The 21,500-nt window shown below is 38.2% G+C and overlaps 1 protein-coding gene across 1 annotated transcript; it reads right to left on the minus strand.

Moving 5' to 3' along the window:
* Positions 1-270: 270 nt before the first annotated feature.
* On the minus strand, positions 271-19,892 carry chdh (choline dehydrogenase). The gene is made up of 8 exons (XM_065247762.1): positions 19,778-19,892; positions 12,022-12,792; positions 8,598-8,749; positions 5,871-6,000; positions 5,524-5,658; positions 4,941-5,083; positions 2,569-2,671; positions 271-2,173 (listed from the first exon to the last, which is right to left on the minus strand). Exons 2-8 carry the CDS (start codon positions 12,740-12,742, stop codon positions 1,755-1,757), a joined length of 1,803 nt encoding a protein of 600 aa, XP_065103834.1. The 5' UTR covers positions 12,743-12,792; positions 19,778-19,892; the 3' UTR covers positions 271-1,754.
* Between the last annotated feature and the right edge of the window lie 1,608 nt (positions 19,893-21,500).

The raw sequence follows: 21,500 nt of genomic DNA on the forward strand, positions 1-21,500 counted from the left end.
TTAATCACTAGTTAAAATTAACTTCTACAGCATTTATTGGTCTTAGTTAATGCCGAAATGAACATGAACTAATACATTTATAAATGTAATCATTGTAACTCTTAAAATTAGTCAAAACATCAATAACTCTATTAAAATAACTAACATTAACAAGAGTTAATACATGCTAAAAAAACTATATTGTTTATTGCAACTATTAAAGGACACAGACTTGACATGCCTACAACATGTCAAACAAAAACTTATAGCCAAATAAATCTAAAGACAATGTTAAATTCATCTCATTTTATTCACTACAACAGTTTGGTTTTATGTGCATTCTGTTAATATACAAGTAGTGTGAATTTGAAATAAAAAGGACTTCTTAACCTTGAATCAATGTAATAAACTTTTAAAATTGCACAAGCATGACTAATCTAACATTACTCATCTAATATTCTCTCTGTAAACAGTCATGATTAATAATTATTATAAATAACATCAATTACATAAGAAATAATTGGAATTATTCAAAAATAATGCACACCCAAGGTAGTAATGCAGCACGACGTGAAGTGGAGTTACACCACGGGTGTGCAATATTCTCAAATAATTCAAAGGATCGGAGTCAATTATACCATGGTTAACACAAACATTGCTCCGGTGATTATTGTAAGACATTTGACAGGTTAGGTGTGCGTTTTACGTAAGGGATAATGTAGAGGCAGCCGGTAGTTATCGGGAAATAAGCCCCGACAGTGTGATCAGGACCCGACGCGAAGCGGAGGGTCTTGTATCACACTGAAGGGGCTTATTTCCCGATAACTACCGGCTGACTCTACATTATCCCGCTTATTACACGGCTACTTGTCACATAAGAAAAAAAAACTGGACATGAATATGAATTTGAAACATTTTATTGGCATATTTGTTTTAAATTAACATTTTTATCCTTCCGCGAAACTTTGCACAGATGCATAAAATGATCGTATACCTTATTAAGATCCTCTGCTTCATACTTGTCTCCATTTTTTCTCTTTTAGCCAGTCTTTGAGAAGTTTTAATGCCCATTCTGTATTTTTTTGTGTGTTGGCTTCGTAGCTGTCATGCTCTATTTTGTCAAGTTCAGTCTCAGTAAGCTCTCTGTGTCTTGTCGTGGTTGTCCAGTGTTTGTCACAAGATGGCGCCAAACAGACAGTAATCTTTATTGATCTTTATTGGCGCGGAGCGATCTTACTCGTAAAAGTAGTACCGGCTATGCGTTATTATTTTGGAGCGGTTATTATTCGAAAAGAACGAACCTGCAAATGTCTCAACTGACCAATCAGAATCAAGCATTCCAGAGAGCCGTGTAATAAAGAAAAATAATCAACACCCATTGAACATTTCTCAACCAATCAGAATAAAGCATTCAGCAGACCTGTGGTATAAATCTACATTATTGTAAACATGTCGACATGATCAATGAAGCACAGTGGAGAAACTATATGCTACAAATTCATCTCTATGTAGTTTTTTATTCGCTACTGTGCTCATTTATTAGTAACTTTTTCAACATTCTGTCATTAAACAATGCTGTCATGAACCACATTCATCATAAAAAGGCAAATCTTTCATTCTTTTTATATTTCTTAATGTAAGCAGTAACTACACAGTGTCAATGAGAAGTGAACGCGTTAAAATCATTTAGTGTTTAGTGACCTCTCAAATCACGTGACCTTGCAGTAGTCGTTTTAGTATTAAAATGGTCCAGTCCATTCATTGTTGCAGATCTTTTATCTCTGTGTTTCCAGATTGGCAGGATGGTAAACAGGAACTCCTGGGTCATGAAGTGACGGAAGTCCTTTAATGGTATCTGCCGCTTTCTCCGCCACCATTATAGTGGGGGCGTTTAAGTTGCCGCTCACCATACTGGGCATGACGGAGGCGTCCACCACCCTCAGACCCTCTACACCGTACACGCGCAGCTCCGGATCCACCACTGCCGTGCGGTCCGAGGCGCTGCCCATCTTACACGTGCAGGATGGGTGGTAGGCGCTGTCTGCCTTCTGTCGAACAAAAGCGTCAATCTCGGCATCAGACTGGACGGCGGCGCCGGGCAGAACCTCAGGGCCACGGAACGGGTCGAACGCTTTCTGACCAAATATCTCCCGCGTGAGCTTAACGCAATCTCTGAACTCTTTCACATCTGTGTCTGTGGAGAGACAGAAAACACAGATCAAGAAGATCTGATTAAAGGATGTGATCAAATATCCAAAAGTTTTAATGGTTCTGTCAGAACTGTTGTCAAACTAATGGTTCACGCGAACTCTCTCAGGCTATTAAACACACTTAACAGAACAACAGACAGAGCTGATTTCAGTTTTCACTGGATCAGACCATCATTATACAGTATTTACAAATTATAAAAAATCGAATTGTTTCAAAGCTTAAATCTAAACAGAAAGAGTTTTAACTGTTCAGAAAGAAATGTACAGAGGGTCCCTAAGGGCCAACTTTCTCAGCATTGTATCTAAAGTTCATTGGGTTTAATAAAAATAATTCAATAGATGTTAAAGTCTAAAGAGGCTCAGATCAGATTAGACGTACCAGTGGAGAGGTAGTTTGGTTGGATGACTGGATGGTCATTTGGGTCTTTACTCTTCAGTTTGATCCACCCAACACTTGTGCTCCTCATAGGCCCAACATGAACCTGCACACATCAGACACGACTTACATTACATGATGGATGAGTGTACTCATATTGCCTTGAATCGTGCCCGAGCGGGCACAAATGTGCCCCTCCACACTGCCCCAGTCGCTGTACTTTTATTCATCCGTGGCCCAGCATGCTTTCATCATCAGAATGTGATTGTTTTGAACAAAACGTGCAGCTGACTTTTGAACCATGCCCTTTATAAAGGTTTGAAATAACACGAGGGTGAGTAAGTGAAGACAAAATTTAAATTTTAGATTAACTATCCCTTTAACACAAAAGAGAGCATAAAATTCTCAAAAGACAGAAATGTAAGCTCAATTGTAAAGCTGATTAAAGGGCTCTGTCTATTACTGAGCAGAATTGATTTTAGTTAACGGAGCGCCACTCATTTCTGGCATTTTAAGTGACAGTCACAGACATTTTACTCGTTATTTTTCAATTGAAAGAGAGATTTGATTTATGTTTCTATGCTTTGGAACTGGTAAGATCCTTTTTACCATGACAATAAAGCATGGTCTTGAATCTTGAGAGAAATGCGCACAAGAGAGAGAGACGTGTGCAAGCACTGCTTTTTAAATAATCAATTATTTGTTTTTATGCATTGATGCAGTAATCATTTACATTATATTCAACAGCCCTAATAACTATGTAATAAAAACTGTCAAGGGGGTCGCACACCATCCCACGTCACGTCTAGTGCAACTCGGAGGTATGGTACACCAGAAGTGCACATTAAACAGCGCGAGCTTAGTCAGATAGTGTCTACTTCAAAATGCAAAATATACGTTAGCAGCCAATGTTAATCGTTAATGATTTGGGACAAATATGATGTTATTTAATGTTAAACTATTAGAGTGGCCCTCTGTGGCGTGACAGGGAATTGATCAACTTAGTGAGTCGTAGCTGGGCGCCGCAGATAAGCAACCACCTGTTGGTGCCAGTGTGCGTACACTCATAGAAAACAATGTGTTACATTTTTTTAGAACGCCGAGCTGCGCGTCTGGTGTGCAACCCCTTTCAAAATGTACAACCATTTTATCACTTGAATGTTTATTCAGTTTGTGATAGTGCGATCACGGGCAGTTGTGTGTCTTAAGTATTTACACACAGCTGTTATCATCATGCCTTACTGTGTAGCGCAGTGAGACTGAAATTGGAGCAGCAGAGCGACATTTATTTTCGACAGCTGACATTTCTGTACATTCCAAATTTTGATATCTGCACCAGAATTCACAAAAAGCATCCAGCTGTAGAAATGCCCACTACTGCCAACACCACATATGATACTGCAACTATTTTTTATGTCAAAATAAATTCTATAGTAAGGCACAAGTTATCAAGTGTACAAAATTATCATACACATAAATAATAAAGGACAACCTTAAAGCTGACATAACACAAGATGTTTTTGCAAATCTAATGTTAATCTTGCTTACCTATAGAGTAGTATTTCATCATTCATTTGTCCAAAGAGTCTTTCGTGTTGCCAGATTTATAAAAAAAACTGCCTTTTCGATTTTTGGCGGAAAAGGTTGAACACTTGAAGGCGTGTGGTGGGCAGAGCTGAAAAGTTACGAGTACGCGTAACTTTGGATACTACTTTTGGATTCACAGCCGACATAGATGAAAAATCAAACTTTAAAAAAACTTTTTTTAAATAACCAGCCTAAAGTAAAGTTTTGACCGCTCCAACAGTTGTAAACAAGTGAAAAAACGATATCTCCTCTCCGAAATACAGCCAGGGAACAAACAAAGTAATTCGCAATTAAGTTGCTGTCTGGGAAAAACGAACTGCATCCACTGTTGACAGGGAAATCTAAATAAGGTTTTCTTCTCCTTACATCCAAAAACATACTTCTTTTGTCAATTTATCTTGCTAAAACAAAGTCGTTGCGTGCTGTGCAGTGATATCGGTGACTTCTACTCAACGGAGCAATGCTAATACGCGTTCTCGCTCTCACTTGACGTGCAGGGCCAGCGTGCTTTTCTGGGGGTTAAGGCCCATAAAAGGAATATGGGGTCAATCAGTCGTAACGGATACCCCCATTCGAAAAAAAACTTTCCAGAAAAAGGAAAGTTCTGAGTTTGGCTCAGAACTGCTCAACTGCTTTTTTGACAATTGCTTATGTTTAGCATGATGACTCCAACTCTGTGTTAATAAGTCAGAATGCATGAAATAGCATTAAACCACCCCTTTAAACCGAGTTTTAACCAAGGTTTAATATCATTTTTGGCTAATCTATCCCTTTAAAAAAACTCATACCTGGAAGGCCTCGATCTTGGATTTGACGCGGCCGTGATCGATGACCTGAGAAGGCAGGAAATGAAACTGAATATCAGGATGAGGAACGCCAGGACGACTGCGAATGAAACCACCGCTCTCCAGATGAGCTGTAGCACCGTAACCTACAATCAAAACAGATCTGTGTTAATCTTCATCACATTACACCTTACATACTTATTATCACTCGCATACAAAAAACCAAACATAAAAATGAAATGTAATTTTGTATAAAGACAAGCCTCGGTTATATATTTCATTATATGTTCATAATGAAAAATATAAAAAAAACAGTTTTAGCAATGTGCTAAATGGTGTAATGAATATAAAGCAAAATCGTGATCAACGTGTTGGCGACCACTGTCCTACACTAAAAACAACTTCAGTACCCTCTGTTTTGCCTCAAAATGCACACAGGTAATGTTTTTAGTAAGGCATGTTTGTTAAAACTAGTTATATTTCCTAAATATACTAAGGCATAGTCCTAGCTTAAGCTAATTTCTGTCGGGGAAACCACCACTTGATGTTTTTAAACAAACACTCATCTGATCTGAAACCTGTTCACCTGTGAATGTGAGAAGCCATTCCAGTCCAGTCTTCAGCATGTTAAAGGGTTTCTGGACTTTATAAAGCGTTATGGGTTGAGTACATTGATGCTGTATGTATAACTCCAGATGATCTTGAAGATTACAGCCCACACCTGTAAACACACACACACACACACAGAGAGAGAGAGAGAGAGAGAGAGAGAGAGATTTAATAACTAATGATGTATAATCCATCACGCATGTATGCTCTTCTACTGTTTAATAATACAATTATGAATTTAACCAAATATGCATATCATTTGATTTAATATGATGAGATATGCAGAAAATATTCTTACAAGTGTATATAAGTACTGAGATTTACCTGGGAGGTGTTGAGTAACAGGAATATCCAATCTGCGCAGCTCATCTGCGTTTCCCACACCAGACAGCAGGAGGAGCTGTGGAGAGTTTATCGCTCCACCACAGAGAATGACTTCTTTATCAGCATAAACCTGAAAAACATCCACACATTTACATATAGACTTCAAGTGACGTGAACTCGTTGTCTGAACACTTTGATCAGAGGAAATGTCTGGGACAGATCAGATTATAAATCATTATGCACGAACAAAGCAGGAAATGAAACCAACATGGTCAGTGCTGCAGCTGAGAGATAACACAGACACACACATACACCTAATACAAGGTTTGTTGAAAATTAGGTACAAATCTATAAAACATCACTACCCATAATCCATCTGCTGCTATTTTACTGAAGCTGGATTAATAAAAAAGCAAATGTGTGGTTTACCCATTATGGCTTCAAACTGTCTAGACAAAAAACAACAGAAGGCCCAGAATTGTCATCAGAAGAAATAATACAGGACATGAGATGCACTGTGACAGACACTTCTCTGATCTGAGCAAGATAACTTTAGATTTAACACTGACAGGTTCTGTGTCAGCTAACAGCCAGGGCCGGCCCTTGGGGTTATGGGGCCCTAGGCGATACCTTGAAAATGGGCCCCACTAGTGTAAAAAATTTCATAGCAATGCAATTTGACAAGGGAAATTAAAACACACACATAAATATATACATTTTCGTTTTTGTCTAAGTTTTTATTAAAGGACAAGTTCGGTATTTTAGACTTAAAGCCCTGTTTTCAGATTGTTTATGGTCAAATAGAATGGTTTTGACTGAAATTTCGACATTTTCGGCTGCCCTGAGAATTTTCGCGTGTTTGTGTTTCAGCTCAGACCTCTACAATGGGTTTAATGGTGCACTGGAACAATCCTTCCTAAAATGCATTAAACTTTCGTTTACAAAGACGTGAAACTCACCGAGTGGTCAGGGGTGTTCACTGGTATGCTCACACAAAAATCGCTCCAAAAGCCAACAGGTTTTATCGTAGTTTTTACCAACTCCATTGACTGTATTAGACGTCCTGTGAGGTACGGTATTACTCCGCGCCGGGAACTTTGTTTCTATTCTTGCAATTGGCAAAGGCGGATTAGCGCCACCACCTGGGCTGGAGTGTATATTATTCAAGCTCTAAGCGGAAGAATGTACGGGTGTGAGGCGTTTGGGGAAATAGGTCCACAAGTTAACAACGAATGCTAAAACAGCTGTTGGAAAGCATCTTTTGCAGCGATTTTTGTGTGAGCATATCAGTGAACACCCCTGACCACTCGGTGAGTTTCACGTCTTTGTAAACGAAAGTTTAATGCATTTTAGGAAGGATTGTTCCAGTGCACCATTAAACCCATTGTAGAGGTCTGAGCTGAAACACAAACACGCGAAAATTCTCAGGGCAGCCGAAAATGTCGAAATTTCAGTCAAAACCATTCTATTTGACCATAAACAATCTGAAAACAGGGCTTTAAGTCTAAAATACCGAACTTGTCCTTTAAGTGCAACATATTAAGTAATGTTGTTAGTGCAACAACTGTAGCGCAACAACACTACAGTACTGTATGTATCAGTACAAATATCATGGATATTAATACAAAATAATTACTATAGGGTGATACAGTATTCTGTATGCAGTTTTTGAACCCTACTATAGTAATATATTTTTAGTATCTAAGAATTTTACTATACAGTTTACGGCAGTAAATTAGTATAGTATAATAGTCTTTTTTCATGTGGCTTAATTAAGAAAGAGTGATGGACATTTTTCTAATGTTTTTAAATTAGCATAGGAATTAAACAATGTAAAGCAGAAAATACCTTCACCTTGTGATTGCTTTTCTTTCTCTGCTTTTCTGTTTTTCTCTTCAGCTCCTAAAAGGTATCGTTTTAATCATGCCATAGTTTGCCAAAGCCTACCACCGCAACCTCACTAAAATAAGTCTTGTTTTTATATTTATTGAAAGATGTACCGTAAACATTGCGTTGTTATACGATACAACATTACCCATAATCCAAAACGTTTCATTTCCAAGCATGCGCAATGCGACACACCTCCACAAGCACCATTGCGTCATTAACAAACCACTCTGTTCTTATTTTGTAATGTTTTATGTCTTTACTTATACTAAGATTTTGTATTTGTTATCATTTTACTGTAGATTGTTGTGTGGGGAGTTTATCCTGTTGTTCAAAATTTCACTTACCGTCTTTGTGATCCCTATTTTAATCAATAAGGTCCCTGCACATGCAGTGCGTACTGCCTGCTGATCGCGCCTATGAGATTTGTGCAATGATAATTAACGTCGGCCACTTCACCAATCTCCCAGTCCAGTTGACAACAAACGGCAGCAGAAACAAAGATCGCGTATTCTTGTCGCGGGGCCCCAGACAATCGCATTATTTACATTTCAATAGAAGACATCAGCTGATGTAGGCCTACTTTCTCTTAAGAGACTTAACAGAGAAAGAGCAGATTAGTAGTAAGAGGTTAAAGTGAAAACTCATTCAATGATTTCTTGAACCCAGTCGATGACAGATCAGGCCCAACATTCATGTAGGGTTTTGTCTTCAGAAAACTCTCTTTAAAAACCTTCTTACTTGCCCACTTTAAATGATATAAGCATATTACAGGGACGGATTTCATCCAGAACCTGCTCCTTATAACTGCTGACAATCAGTCAATGAGCTCATTTTTACCCTTTTTATTTGACCGTTCTGCACAAATTCCACCCCTCGCGCCCGGGTCCCATCAAACAGGATTCGGGTCACCATACAGCCGACCTCTGCGCTCAGGTTGGGTCTGGACAGCGCGGGGCGAAGGTAAGCACTGGCTGTACTCCATCTCTTACCTGTACAGAGAGAACAGAGACTTACATCACTACTAGTCAACATCACAAGATTACAGGTTTAGTTAAAAACTAAACGTATTAAACTTCAGTGCAGCCCTCATGTAAGTCAGTGGCGCCTGCAGCCGTACGCACTGTGTATACCTCGAGAAAGCACTAATGCAATTTGATGTTTTACACAATTTCCCCTCATTTTTTGTATCATCTGGGACTTATAGAGAAAGATATTCATTGGAATTTTTGAAATATTTGATATATCATATATATAGAGTAGTATCTGCCAGGATACATTACCCTATTAAATTGATAACATACAAGTGAAAGAGAGAAGAAGAAAAAATAGTTGTGAATTCAGGGGGATTTGTGAATACAAAGATCTCGTTCGCGTATTTAATCGCGTATGAAATAGATGCGACTGAAATACCAATAAATGCTTTTACATGAAGATGTTTATAAGGAAAGTAAATGAAGGTGAACTGTTTATTACTGGAAAATGCTACTTAGTAAATGTTGGGAAGTGTAAATCTAATTCTAATGGTAATACAAATAATTTTCTGTTGTGTAAAATATAAACAGCTCACAGTACAAATAATTCAACACCAATACAAAAGTAAAAAAATATAAAAACTAGTAGCTAGGTAGTGGAGTTTTTAGAAGTAAGAAGTCATCAGCTGACATCCCCGGGCCAATAAGCTTTAAGCTGTGTCGTCAGCAAGTCTTTTCCCATCGTGCTTTTTTATCGACCCAGTCAGTGGAGAGCAACTGCGCCTGGCTGCAGAATCCGCCAGCCCCGCCTCTACATCGCGAGAGTTTTTTTGGCACACGTCAGCGTGACATCAGAGCAAGTCGGACGTAACTCGTGCTGCATCCGAAACCGACTACTTTTATACTATATAGTAGGCAAAAAGCAGTAGGCGAGATGAGTAGTATGTCTGAATTCATAGTATTCCAAAAACAGTAGGTGAAAAGTCCCGGGATGACCTACTACTTCCGGTTAGATTTTATATTTTATATTTTCTTGGAGACTTTTTTAATGGGCATGCATCTTGCGGTGATCACTGGTGATCGATTCTGCACAGAATTTGCTCATCTCAAACAAGCCTATTGATTAGTAGTCACTTGTCTCGCATTACTTTGATGTCATTCACTGATCTGTCTGCACAGCACTGCATGAAGTTGAAAACACTCCAGTGTGACAAAAGGAGCTTAAGCTCAGTCTTCAGAATGAAATTAAACTTCCACAAGAAGTCATCTGTCTGAGGTAGACACAAATTTTAAACAGTCTGCATCCGGAAAAACCAGCAAGACCAGCATATGTTGTGTTTTGGTGCTGGTTTGCTATTGAACACCAGCTATAAACCAGCATCATCACCAGATAAACCACCACCAAACCAGCAAGACCAGCATAATTCCCATGCTGGTTTGATGCTGTTTTTTTCTGCAGGGCAGTCTGTCCTGATATGCTTTTAGTGTGGCACTGAACATGTAAAGAGATGCAAATAGGTTCTCTATTTTTCTGTTCTCCTTACTTATGATTTAAAATAAAAATGTGACAGATTAAAAGTTTTTAAGGGCCAGATTGACTAAACAGGGCAAATTCGCAATTCCAAAAAAGCGCAGTGGTAATATCTGCAGGATATTTACTAAAAAGGAGCAAAATAAATAACAGAAGTGCAAAAGCTAATTTCTATAATGACCAACGCAATCTACTAAGAGCATCACAAATTAGTTAAGGGTCGCAAATAAGCAGAGCTGATGCTCCTCAGGTGCGAGTGATCTATTAAATCCTGATGCACTATGTAGTGGACATCTTAGCTGAAAACGTACCACGCCCTTTCTGATCTCTGTGATGCCTCTCCTATCAGCAAAAATTGCAGCCATTTCGAGCGCAAAATGATTTAAGACAAGCTTTTTACAGCATTAAATAATGGCGCAAATACCAGTAATATCACACACGCAAACATTAGTAAATTGTGGTGTGTGAATCATTTAAATAATCTGCTCCCATAAATGTCACGTCTGAAAGGGAAACTCCTAGAAATGCATATGCAATAAGGTCAGTCGCAAAAAAAAAAATAACTAGACCACAACTTTACAGCGCTATTATCCACTGCGCCTCTTTATTAAATCCCGACAGTCGATATTTAACAACAAAATGATGCTTTTCAAAAAAAGTTAGCCTGGTTAGCCAGACCTACATCAAGATGTAAGGTCTGGCAACTCTTCACACAAACGGCTTAATGCAAGGGGCGGGATATAAGGTTGTCCCTCAAAATGCCTCTGCACGCAATAGGATAGCGCTATGAACAAACAGAGCAACGAAGAAGGTGACGTAGTTACCGTAACCAGTCGGCAAAACTCCAAACACATCTTTCTTGCTTAAAACGGACTTCAGTAGGGTTATTTTCTCTTCTCTCAAAGAAAAACATAAGTCTAAAGTCGCGGCCAAAGCCGCTTCAAAAGAAAGCTGTTCGCCAGCAGCAGCAGCCATTCGTTGCAGCTCTGTCGTCATCATGTTAAGCCCGCCCCACAGACGCTACACACGATGTGATTGGCCTGACCAAATTTTGGTTTTTGGAGCTGTTAAGTGTATTGTGAGTGCCTAGACTAAACCCTGGCAGCAAATATATTTTGCGGCCGCTAGGGTGCGTCTAGATTTCTCTAGGCTAGTTGAAAGTCTTATTATCATTAAAATATGAAAAGTAAAATGGCTGGTTGTAATTGATTATTTATGATGAAATGTTTACGTCCCTGTCTGTAAAAAAGTGATGGACAATAAAAAGTCTAAAGCATCCTCTGATATGTGTGCTTTGTGGGGTTTGGCAGCATTACTGTGCGCACCCTGAGATTAAATACTGCAGGCGCCCCTGATGTAGGTGTGCTATTATTTTCACAAGTGACTGGAATTACGATTTTTACCTGATAAATAATAAAATTTAGAAAATCACTTAGCAGGTTCATACCTGTAGAACAGAATAACAGAAGACTACAAAAGACTCTAACATAGCAACACCCTATTGACCACCTAGCAAACTGTGTGCGTGTGGCTTATTTAATCCTAATGTAAATCATTCAGTTCATGATAAATGATACACAACCCCTCACTCTTATCTGGGTGAACTCAGAATTCACAAATATGACAATCTGAGATTTCAGAACTGCCGGAGAGTCGCTCACTAACCCTCGGCAACACCCCCTAAATGAAGCACAGGTACTCTACCACCTGATTCAAAAGTCACGATTTTCAAAGTATCCAAAACAAATGACACCCCTACCTTTGTAGATGGTCATATCCATCCAGCCGACTCCTTCCTGCTGGTATCCGTTCATGTCTTTGGTGAAGGGGTATCCCGCCTGCTGGCCTGCTGCAATAAATGCGTGGTGCAGTGCGTGATCCGTCTTTCCACGCGTAACCCACAGCGGGCCATCACCCCCTCGGTAACGGTCCGCTCCAAGCTCGTGTGTTTGGGCCTTGCGGAAGTAGGGAAGACAGTGTTCGTAGTCCCAACCCTGTGCGCCCTCCCTCTGCCAGCGGTTGTAGTCCTCCGCATGTCCGCGTATGTACACCATGGCATTGAGCGAGGATGACCCGCCCCAAATGCGCCCACGGGGCCAATACATAACCCTGTCGTCCATGTGCGCCTGAGGTAGTGTGTGGTAAAACCAGTTGTATTTGTCATCGCAGAGATTGTAGGTCAGCGCGGCGGGCATGTGAATCTTCCACGACAGCCGGGTACTGCCCAGCTGCATGTCTTTGGGTCCCGCCTCCAGGAGCAGCACCGAATCAGATGCATTCTCTGACAGACGGTTGGCCAGCACGCAGCCTGCAGAACCGGCCCCGACGATCACGTAGCTGTGGGACGCTGTGGTACTGCAGTAGCCGGAACGGGAGACGAGGCTTTGCCGCAGGGATACGAAGGTGTGTTGAAAGCACGGTACGGCGAAATGTCTGCGCAGACCTCTGGTGATCCTCACCGATGCTCTTATACACACCATACTGACAAGCGTTCTCGGTCAAAAGCTTTTACAGCGTTTCATCAGTGGCCCTGAAAAAGGACAAGAATTAAACATTTCAAATGCATCATTCTGGGAAAAAAACAAAAGGGTCATGACGAAATGACTGCTTCCCCGCATGACTGACCCTTAGCTCTATGGGAATTTCAGATTCATTGACTATGGTGACACATGCCTAGCGTCAAGGGGGGCTTGGGTGGGCTTAGTGGCAGTCTTGGGCTTGGTCTTTTAGTCTGCGTTTTAGCCCCTTTTCAAGTTCATTCAGAATATTCTGTGGCCAAGGCACAAAGCAGAGCAAACGTCAAAAGTGAGTGCATTAACTGATAAATGACATCTGCGTTTATGTAGTTCATTATTATAAACACAGTTTACATACAGTGATGTGGGAGCAATACAAGACGCTTTCCTATCCACTGTAAAAAGAAGAAAATAAAGTGCGAGACTGATAAAAAGAAAATCTCACTCCAGATAAAAAGAAAATTACGTTGTTTTCATTGCTCTATTGTCCAAGTGTATTTTTAACGGCCATACAATGAGACACAATTGCACAACTGTCTGCACAGACAAGAGGTCTGATCTTTAAAGGGGAATATATGGCAAAGGGATGATCACTTCAAATAGGGCTTGGGCGCCGCGTTGCATTCAGGGACGTGGCGGCCATGTTGATGGCCTCGCGAATGTATACATACAGCAAGTCGAACGAGGAGAAGCAGCAGAGTTAGGAAAATGAAAAGAAAGAAAAAAGATGTTAAAATCCCAAAAAGGATGTGGAATTTACTGGGATACGTTAAATAGGGAAGCAGGGACCGGTATGTGGACAAAATCGAAACTATTAACGGTTTGGATCCATATGAAAAAATAGTGAATAAAGAGCCTTTTTAAGATAACAGCGTGGTTTTTTGTAAGAGCATGATTTCACGCCAATCTGTAAGCAAAGTCACGTACGACCTAGCTACACAACTCGCTTAGTTAATGCAGCAGTTTTTGCTGTCTGCAGAGGGATAGCAACAGAAAGATAAATGTGGAAATTTTCCCATATTTTGGGCCAGTAAACCGGGACATTTCCCTTATTTTCAATGTTCAATGTTGACTTAAGCTATATAAATTAATATTCAGATGTTATACTTCACTGTCGTATATATAAATGTCATGTATATGTCATGTATACACATTACTGAGGGGTTGAGGTTAATGTTTGGTTTCCTACACTGTAAAAAAAATCAGTAGAAATGACAATGTTATTGCAGCTGGGTTGCCGGTAATTTACCGTAGAATTAAAATTTATGTTATTTACTGGCAAGAGTTTGTTCAAAGTTAAATACATTTTAAATGTTAACAAGTCTTTATGTTTACAGAATAAAACTATACAATAACAGTCTCATGCAAAGCATCCTGGGAACCAGAAATCATCATCAACCTTTTTCTGTTTTTTGCTTCAGATTTTTTTCCCAGAGTTTTTGTTTAATGCTGTTTTTTAGTTTTACTCTGTAAAGACAAAGACTTGTAAATGTTTAATGTTCATTTTACTTTGAACAAAATGTTGCCAGTAAAAAACAAAAATTTAAATCTACGGTAAATTACCGGCAACCCAGCTGCAATTTCTACGGAATTTTTTTACAGTGTACATTGAATAAAACATAATGAAGTGTTATCTGTCATTTTTTATGTGTTTAATTGTGTTACTTTATTATTAATACAGCAACGGTTTACCATGGTTGAAATAATAACGACAAATTAATCAAATTAAGACAGACGACTGAGAGAAAGTATGTCTATAAACAGAGCGCGGCAGTCCGAGTAGCAGTAAAGGAGGCAATCAACATGGCCGCCACGACGCCCAAGCCCTATTGAAATTCTCCCCATATGTGACAGGGAAAGTTATTCAGAATGCGCATGGGCTAATTTTCACAAAAATAAGGTTATTAAATTCTCGTCTAGTGATCCTGGTGCTCCAAAGAGTAATTAAACATCTAGAATTATCTACATTTGCACGTTTTCTTAGAGTTTTAATGCAGCACCGGGATGCTGATGTGAACGATTCTACATTGATCTATAAAAATGAAAGAATCCACTTTTAAAAAACATAATTAATATGATACATATTAATGCACAGTTTTATTGTAGACTAAATAAAATGCATCCATTACATATTAATAATCCGATCTCCATCGTAAGTAAAGTGTGTAGGAAGGTCCAAAAGAAAATAAAGTGCGAGACTTTGATTCAAATTGAAATTAAATTTGATTTCATTGATTTAAATTGAAAGATATGTTTTCGCTTAACGCCCACTGGCACTAACACTGTGTGCCCCTCCGTGTAGGAGTCATAATCCCCCCCCACCCACCCCCTGTTCAACCTCAGGTATTTTACAGAGAAACTGACACCAGCTATATGTAAACTAATCCAAAGTAATGATTTGATTTAATCAAGAGTAAGGTGACTCTATCCGGATTCCTATTGGATTTTCATCACAGATTCATCAGCAAAGGCTCCTATAGCAGCATTATTCAACAATTCTGCAAAAATCAAATAATGCCATACTGAAGTCATTTTGGAAACGATATAATGCTTATCAGATGCTTTATTAAATTAAAATAACATCTTAAAATATAATTACAGAATCACATCTTATTACTCTGGATCAGTTTTCTATCCTATGGATAGTTGGTTTACCATTGTTGGTATTATTAGATTTGTACTGAAGTGTTTAGGTTATGAGGTTGTGTATTTTACCTTTTAGGTATTTAGATTAACATTGTTGGTATTTTCAGAAGTGTACTGATATAATTGTGTATTGTGAGGTTGTAATATCTTACCTTACAGGTATTCTGTTTACCATTGCTGGTATTAATTTTGTCAATTGCGTGTGCAATTTGTAATGTGTGTGGTATCTGCATTAGTTTTTCCTTTTTGTTTTGTTCCTTTTTTGTGTGTACTTTTTGGGTTATGTTATTTTTATATGAATATATATTTATTTGATGTTAGGGTTTTGTTAATTTCTATTGAAGCTTGACCATTTTTTCTTATTTTCTGTTTTGTTTTTCCTACAAATTGTAATTCACGGGGGTGGGTTTAAATAAGTTCGACATCTACCCACTCCTTTTATGCTGTAAGTAAGTTGATTCATACTGGCTGTATTGTCAATTTATGTGTTTTTTATTGTTTTGTGATGTGTCATATATATTGCTTGAAACAAACAAACAATAAATAAATAAGTTTAATGAAATCCACAAATGCAGGCATTTTTATTATCATTCTCTTTGAATTCATCGAAACAAGTACAGTGTTGAAATCTAATGTTAATATTTGTTTTGTGTTTGATGTTACAAGAGAGAAGTACACTGTGTGATGAGTGAATCAGAACAAATCAATATTTACTGAATCACATGCTACATTTTACTGTCTGATAAATAAAGCAGTGGCCTGTTTAACAAAACTCACTTTAAAAGCAAGGATTAAAGTCCAAAACCTGACTTGAATGAACCAACTCTTAAAATTTCAAAGCAGTTAGTTGAAGTTTACGCACTCAAGTAGTCAAGATAATATCGTGTGCACACTATTCTGAAGCAGCCCTAAAGGTAAAGTGTGTATCAAATCAATTCTGTGATGATTGATCTGCTATCATTCTGATTATGCCGATTACTTCTTGCATTTATTTGCTGGGCACATACCAGCTTACAAACAAACAATTGGATGCCAGTCTCATTAATATGCAGATCAGCATTCATGAGGTGATTTTCATTGACTATTTATAGTTAAAAATGGGCGTGTAAAGGGCAGGATATGAGGCTGATTCACGTACACACACTTGCAAATAATCTGTGATCTATAAAAGGGAACATTGTTTACACGTGTGCATACAATTTTATAAATCTGAATATTTTTTGGGCAAACGCCGTTTTTGGCTTTTGTGCGCACGTATACTATAAGTAAGGATCATTCGCACAGTTCTATAAATGAGTCCCCCGATCTCTAATTTTCATGTCCACAACGAAATCCGATATGAGCAGACATGCCCTGTGTCTCAATTCACCCCTTAGCTCCCGAGGTGGTGAATCAGTATATCGTGTACAAAGGTTCGGGCACTGTTAAGGAACCTAGTTCACTTCACATTGGGACTGTTGACTTATTTTCCTGTGACGTGACTGCATAAGTGTGTTGTGATCATTTACAGCTGTTACTCATCAACAACCGCCAAAACCAACACCTCTCTAACTACTTTAACACATGTTTAAAAATTATGAAAAACACTTTCATTATTTTCTTACATATCTGTCCATACATTTGGAGGAATATTACATTTTAATATTAAGTAGATTGTGGTCGCTTCCTGTCTAGCAATGTGCATTTATATTAAAACTGAAACAAATGTTTGTCCTTATAAAAGTTCTGTCACCTTTCATGAAGTTTATTTAGTTGGCTCTCGTGATGTTCGGTTGGAGAGTTTTAGAAAAGGTCCTGTGATTTCCGGTAATTGAACATAGGGACTATTAATGCGTTGCATTGTTGGAATTTTTAGGGAACGAATGTTCAAGTGCACTGTAAAGATTTTGCGATTGAGACAGCCCCCTAAAATGGCTAACTCCCTGATCAGTGCCCTGACTACTGAACAAAAGAGCTGATTGAGACACAGCCATGGACTCATGGACATGGATTGTTTATGAATGATTAATATATTGCTGTCAGTGATTCCATGAGCCTGGAGACTGCAGTGTAGACTGTAAGTTTATAAACTTTTTGTTTATAAATAGTGCTCATGAATGGCTGTTTAAATAATATCCTGAGTGGAGGCTTGGACCCGGAAACAATTTTCTTTATGTCATGATTTATCAAACAGTAATAAAATAATAAAGAAAATAATGAAATGATATGCTTGGACCACTAGATCCAAAAGCAATCTGATATTGAGATCCTAAAACACAAGCAAAAGGTTGGTGTATGGTCACAGATGAACTGTTATAAACATGGGGAACAAAATTAAAATGTAACAGGGAAAACAATAACTGTCACTTTTGTATTTGTAAAAAAGAAAGAAGACAAAATAAATTGTTAATAATTTGGGTGAAATTATACAATTTATACCATAAAATAATATATTTTTCTGTCTCATTTTGTGATCTGAAGCCACAACTGATCACCTATTGTTATTTAAAACACTTGACTAAATCAAAGTAGGTGAAGTGAGACGTTTGATGAAATAAAGGAGGGATTGAAACACTACGTATAGAAATTCATGAGTAATTATAATAAAGACAAAAGAATAACAATGAGAGGGTCATAACCAGGCTGAAGAGGTGATAATGTCTGTGTTCCCTGCTCGGATGCTCAAAATGAATGGGGTGGTCTGTGCCACGAAACAATAGAGACAATTCACTGAATAGATGCTTGGAAGATGTGAATAAACAAACAATAGCATTTAGCTGTTTCTCTAAATAAATTCACATGACATGGCTTTAAAATACACAAAAAGATCAGAGTTTTAGAGGAATCACAACATTGTAATTAATTTAATGTGTAATCTAATGTTGGGGGCGTACATCTTGATTGTAACGTCACAGTCTGTGTTATGTTGAAATCTGTATTCCAGCAATCTTTTGCATGCACAAGGTTTACATAAGAAGGAGGAAACAATCGTGTTTGAGGCTCATGATATGACCATGTAAACATCTCTTACTATTTATCTATGCCTAGATAAATACACTTTTACATTCTACGGCACCTTTAAAATAAAAAAATATTCAGTGTGCGTAATAAAAATGTGAGCAAAGAATAAATGAATGAATAAATCAATAAACAAAACATTTAAACACTGCTACTGCTAAAATGGGAGGAGACTGTGAAAAAACTCTTGCGGCATTTTACAAATGGTATGCATCCTTGAAGGGCCCTTCAGAAAAGGGGACGCGATTTGTACGGACATTCTAAACGAAAGTGAACACCTGAAGTCCGTTAGCCAAGTTTACATGTCATGGTCACTTCAAGCATGTTAGGGTTTGTTAGCAAGTTCTGTTTGTGATTAAGTGATCTTGGGAAATTCTTGCAATGCATTTTGAAGAAAATATAGTAGGGGAATTTGCCTTTACATACAAATCTAAGTAGAATTTTTCGATTTGTCTTCATTTTAATAAAAATACAACAGAAATGGAAATATTGATATGGTTTCAGGGTTGTAAAGGCTAGTTTGCTGCTGTGCTTTACTTTAAACACCAAGCAGAGCTAAACAAATCAGTTTGAAATAAGATACAATTCAACAACATTTTACCAGAAAAATTAAAAATAATATATTTACATGCAACAACTGAATCCTGGATTCAATGCGCATGTGGAACGTTGTCAAGGTAAATTTTGTCTGCCTGTCATTTCACTTCGCCATGGGATATCCAAACGCATACATGAGACCATAAATCCTGCACTCCCTTCAAAGAGCTCACTTCGAGGGGAGTAGGGCATCCGTTTGGAAAATACCCTGAGTTAACATAATAAAACTTGCTCTCAATCAGGTTAATAAGTTCACAGAGTAAAAACACGTTACCCTGGAAACAGACTGAGTCTAATTTACCTCTCCTTCTGTAATGGGCTTGACTTACGCCTCTGGGTTTAACATACCCTCATTTTTTACAAGTTTCAAGAGTTTTTCTCATTTCAGGGGTTAACATACTCGAGAGTTTTCACTAAACCTCCTTTCTGAAGCGACCACCCGATCACTGTTAACTGAATCACGACCCTCGCGGCATTCACGCGACATAATTATTTTAACATATATACGTATTTTTATTATAAGCTCTTTCTTCACGGATTTTTTCGGTGTTTAGTGTTTATTAATTCATTCACAATCCCAAACAGTGTAAAACTTTGCAAACTGCATAAATTGTCCTGTTGTGCAACTTCTCCGTGTGCAAAACAGATTTGAGTAAATCGAAAAGCCACACAAACACATCAAGTGTTTTGATTTCTGCATAGAAATACTCATGAAAACGATACAATAACGTTTAGTTTAATAAGAGAAAGTCCGCTTACCGTTTAGCAATGCGTCTCTCTCTCTCTCTCTCTCTCTCTCTCTCTCTCTCTCTCTCTCTCTCTCATTCATTCACTCACACGTGTTGTGTCTGTCTGTGTCTGTGTGTGTGAGGTCACAGTGGTGGGGGGAGTCTGACATAGCCCCTCCTACCTCTGAATACAAAGTACGCACTGATTTTGTGTGCCAAAAGCAACATTGACATTAGCTTAGTAAATAAAAATGCATCTTTCTTCATATAGGGAATGTTAATGTACGTCCCCGCAGTGTTGCATTATGGGACGTGGGCGCCATGTTTAGAGGCACCGCCGACCGCTATGCCATTTAATTGTGGGTGTGTTAAGCTAAAACTAGGTAAACTTGAAGAAGAACCGAAGAAATTGAGGAGTTTAAAAGAAAAAGATAAGGGACCCTATCGGGAGAAACTAAGTGCTACTGCCAAAAAACTTTATTTGGACAAATATACAACAGGATTTAGCAGCCCATGACTGGATTACGGATCCAGACGCACTACCTCCGCTCACATATCTGTTATTATTACCTTGTTTTTGGATTGAGTGCATACACTTTGCAGGAGTTTAAGAGCTATAAATCCCTTCAAGCTCATAGTAAGATGACATTCTTCTTTCGGAGTCTTATGACGGTTGGCAAACCAGCTAAAAGAAATATGCCATTTACTTACAATGTATTAATACCTAAGTATCTTAATGATTCTATAAAAAATATCCGTTGTATTCTGTGCAATGAATCAACACATGTTCATAAGATGGCACTTCTGTTCTTGGCCAAGTTATTAAAACAAACAAAATGCTAAATATTTAGCTAACGTTATGTCATTTTAAAGAGTCACAAGCAGTGGGTTTGAGCAGTTGCATTTAATAAAAAATATTTGTTATAATCGTCAAATTTGTCTAAAGATTTATTTTTATAACTCATGTGGTGAGGTTAATCAGAAATGAATAAATTAAGTTACATAATTTACATTTACAAGTTAGTTTGACAGTGTTAGCATAAAAACAAGACAATTTAAGTGGTTCTGCTTTTATTAATCACAAATTACTGAATGACTGAAAATGCAGCAAACACACTCTCGCTGATGCAGGGATTTTTTTTTGAAAAGTAAAAGTTTTTCTTCTGATTGCGGCAGGTAAACCACGCGATCCGGCGTCTTTTAGTCAGCTCCTCCACCGGCTTCCCCCAAATAAAAGCTGAAAAAACGTATTCCGTTGTTCAGTTTCCTCCGTGAACGATCGTGTGACCTGCTGTGGCAGTTCTTGATCGAGCAGTACTGACCAAACATATCGAAGTTTATTAAAATCTCGACAGAAAATACAAAAACAACCTCCAACACACTAAATCAAATACAGCGGGATAGGAGGCGATCCTGCAAATATGGCGGATTACTCATAATGCCACACGGCGTGACGTCAACTCCACATTCCCTATACAGGAAACACAAATTCAAAATAATTCAGAATTCCATACATCAAGTTTTGTCTAGATTAATAATAACCTGTATGGTCCATTCTAATGAGAGTTCACATTCTTTAAAATATCACAGAAATTAAAATCCTGAACAAATGGCAGAATTGTATTTTAATAAACAGGTTTGTTTGTTTGTTTGTTTGTTTTTTCAATTAAATTCGTTTTTTGTCCTGTACACAGTATACATATGGTCCATGCAGTGATATGCAAAAGTCAGGCCACCACGGTCCGTGTAACGCT

Source organism: Paramisgurnus dabryanus, chromosome 11 (genome assembly GCF_030506205.2).
Source record: "Paramisgurnus dabryanus chromosome 11, PD_genome_1.1, whole genome shotgun sequence".
NCBI classification, from domain to species: Eukaryota; Metazoa; Chordata; class Actinopteri; order Cypriniformes; family Cobitidae; genus Paramisgurnus; species Paramisgurnus dabryanus.

Excerpts from the sequence above, each read along its gene's own strand:
- chdh (XM_065247762.1), bottom strand. The coding sequence starts at position 12,742 with ATGGTGTGTATAAGAGCATCGGTGAGGATCACCAGAGGTCTGCGCAGA. Across the intron at positions 8,750-12,021 it reads GGATATGACCATCTACAAAG|GTAAGAGATGGAGTACAGCC; the intron begins GTAGGGGTGTCA and ends CTCTCTGTACAG. Across the intron at positions 2,672-4,940 it reads CCAAGATCGAGGCCTTCCAG|GTTCATGTTGGGCCTATGAG; the intron begins GTATGAGTTTTT and ends TGATGTGTGCAG.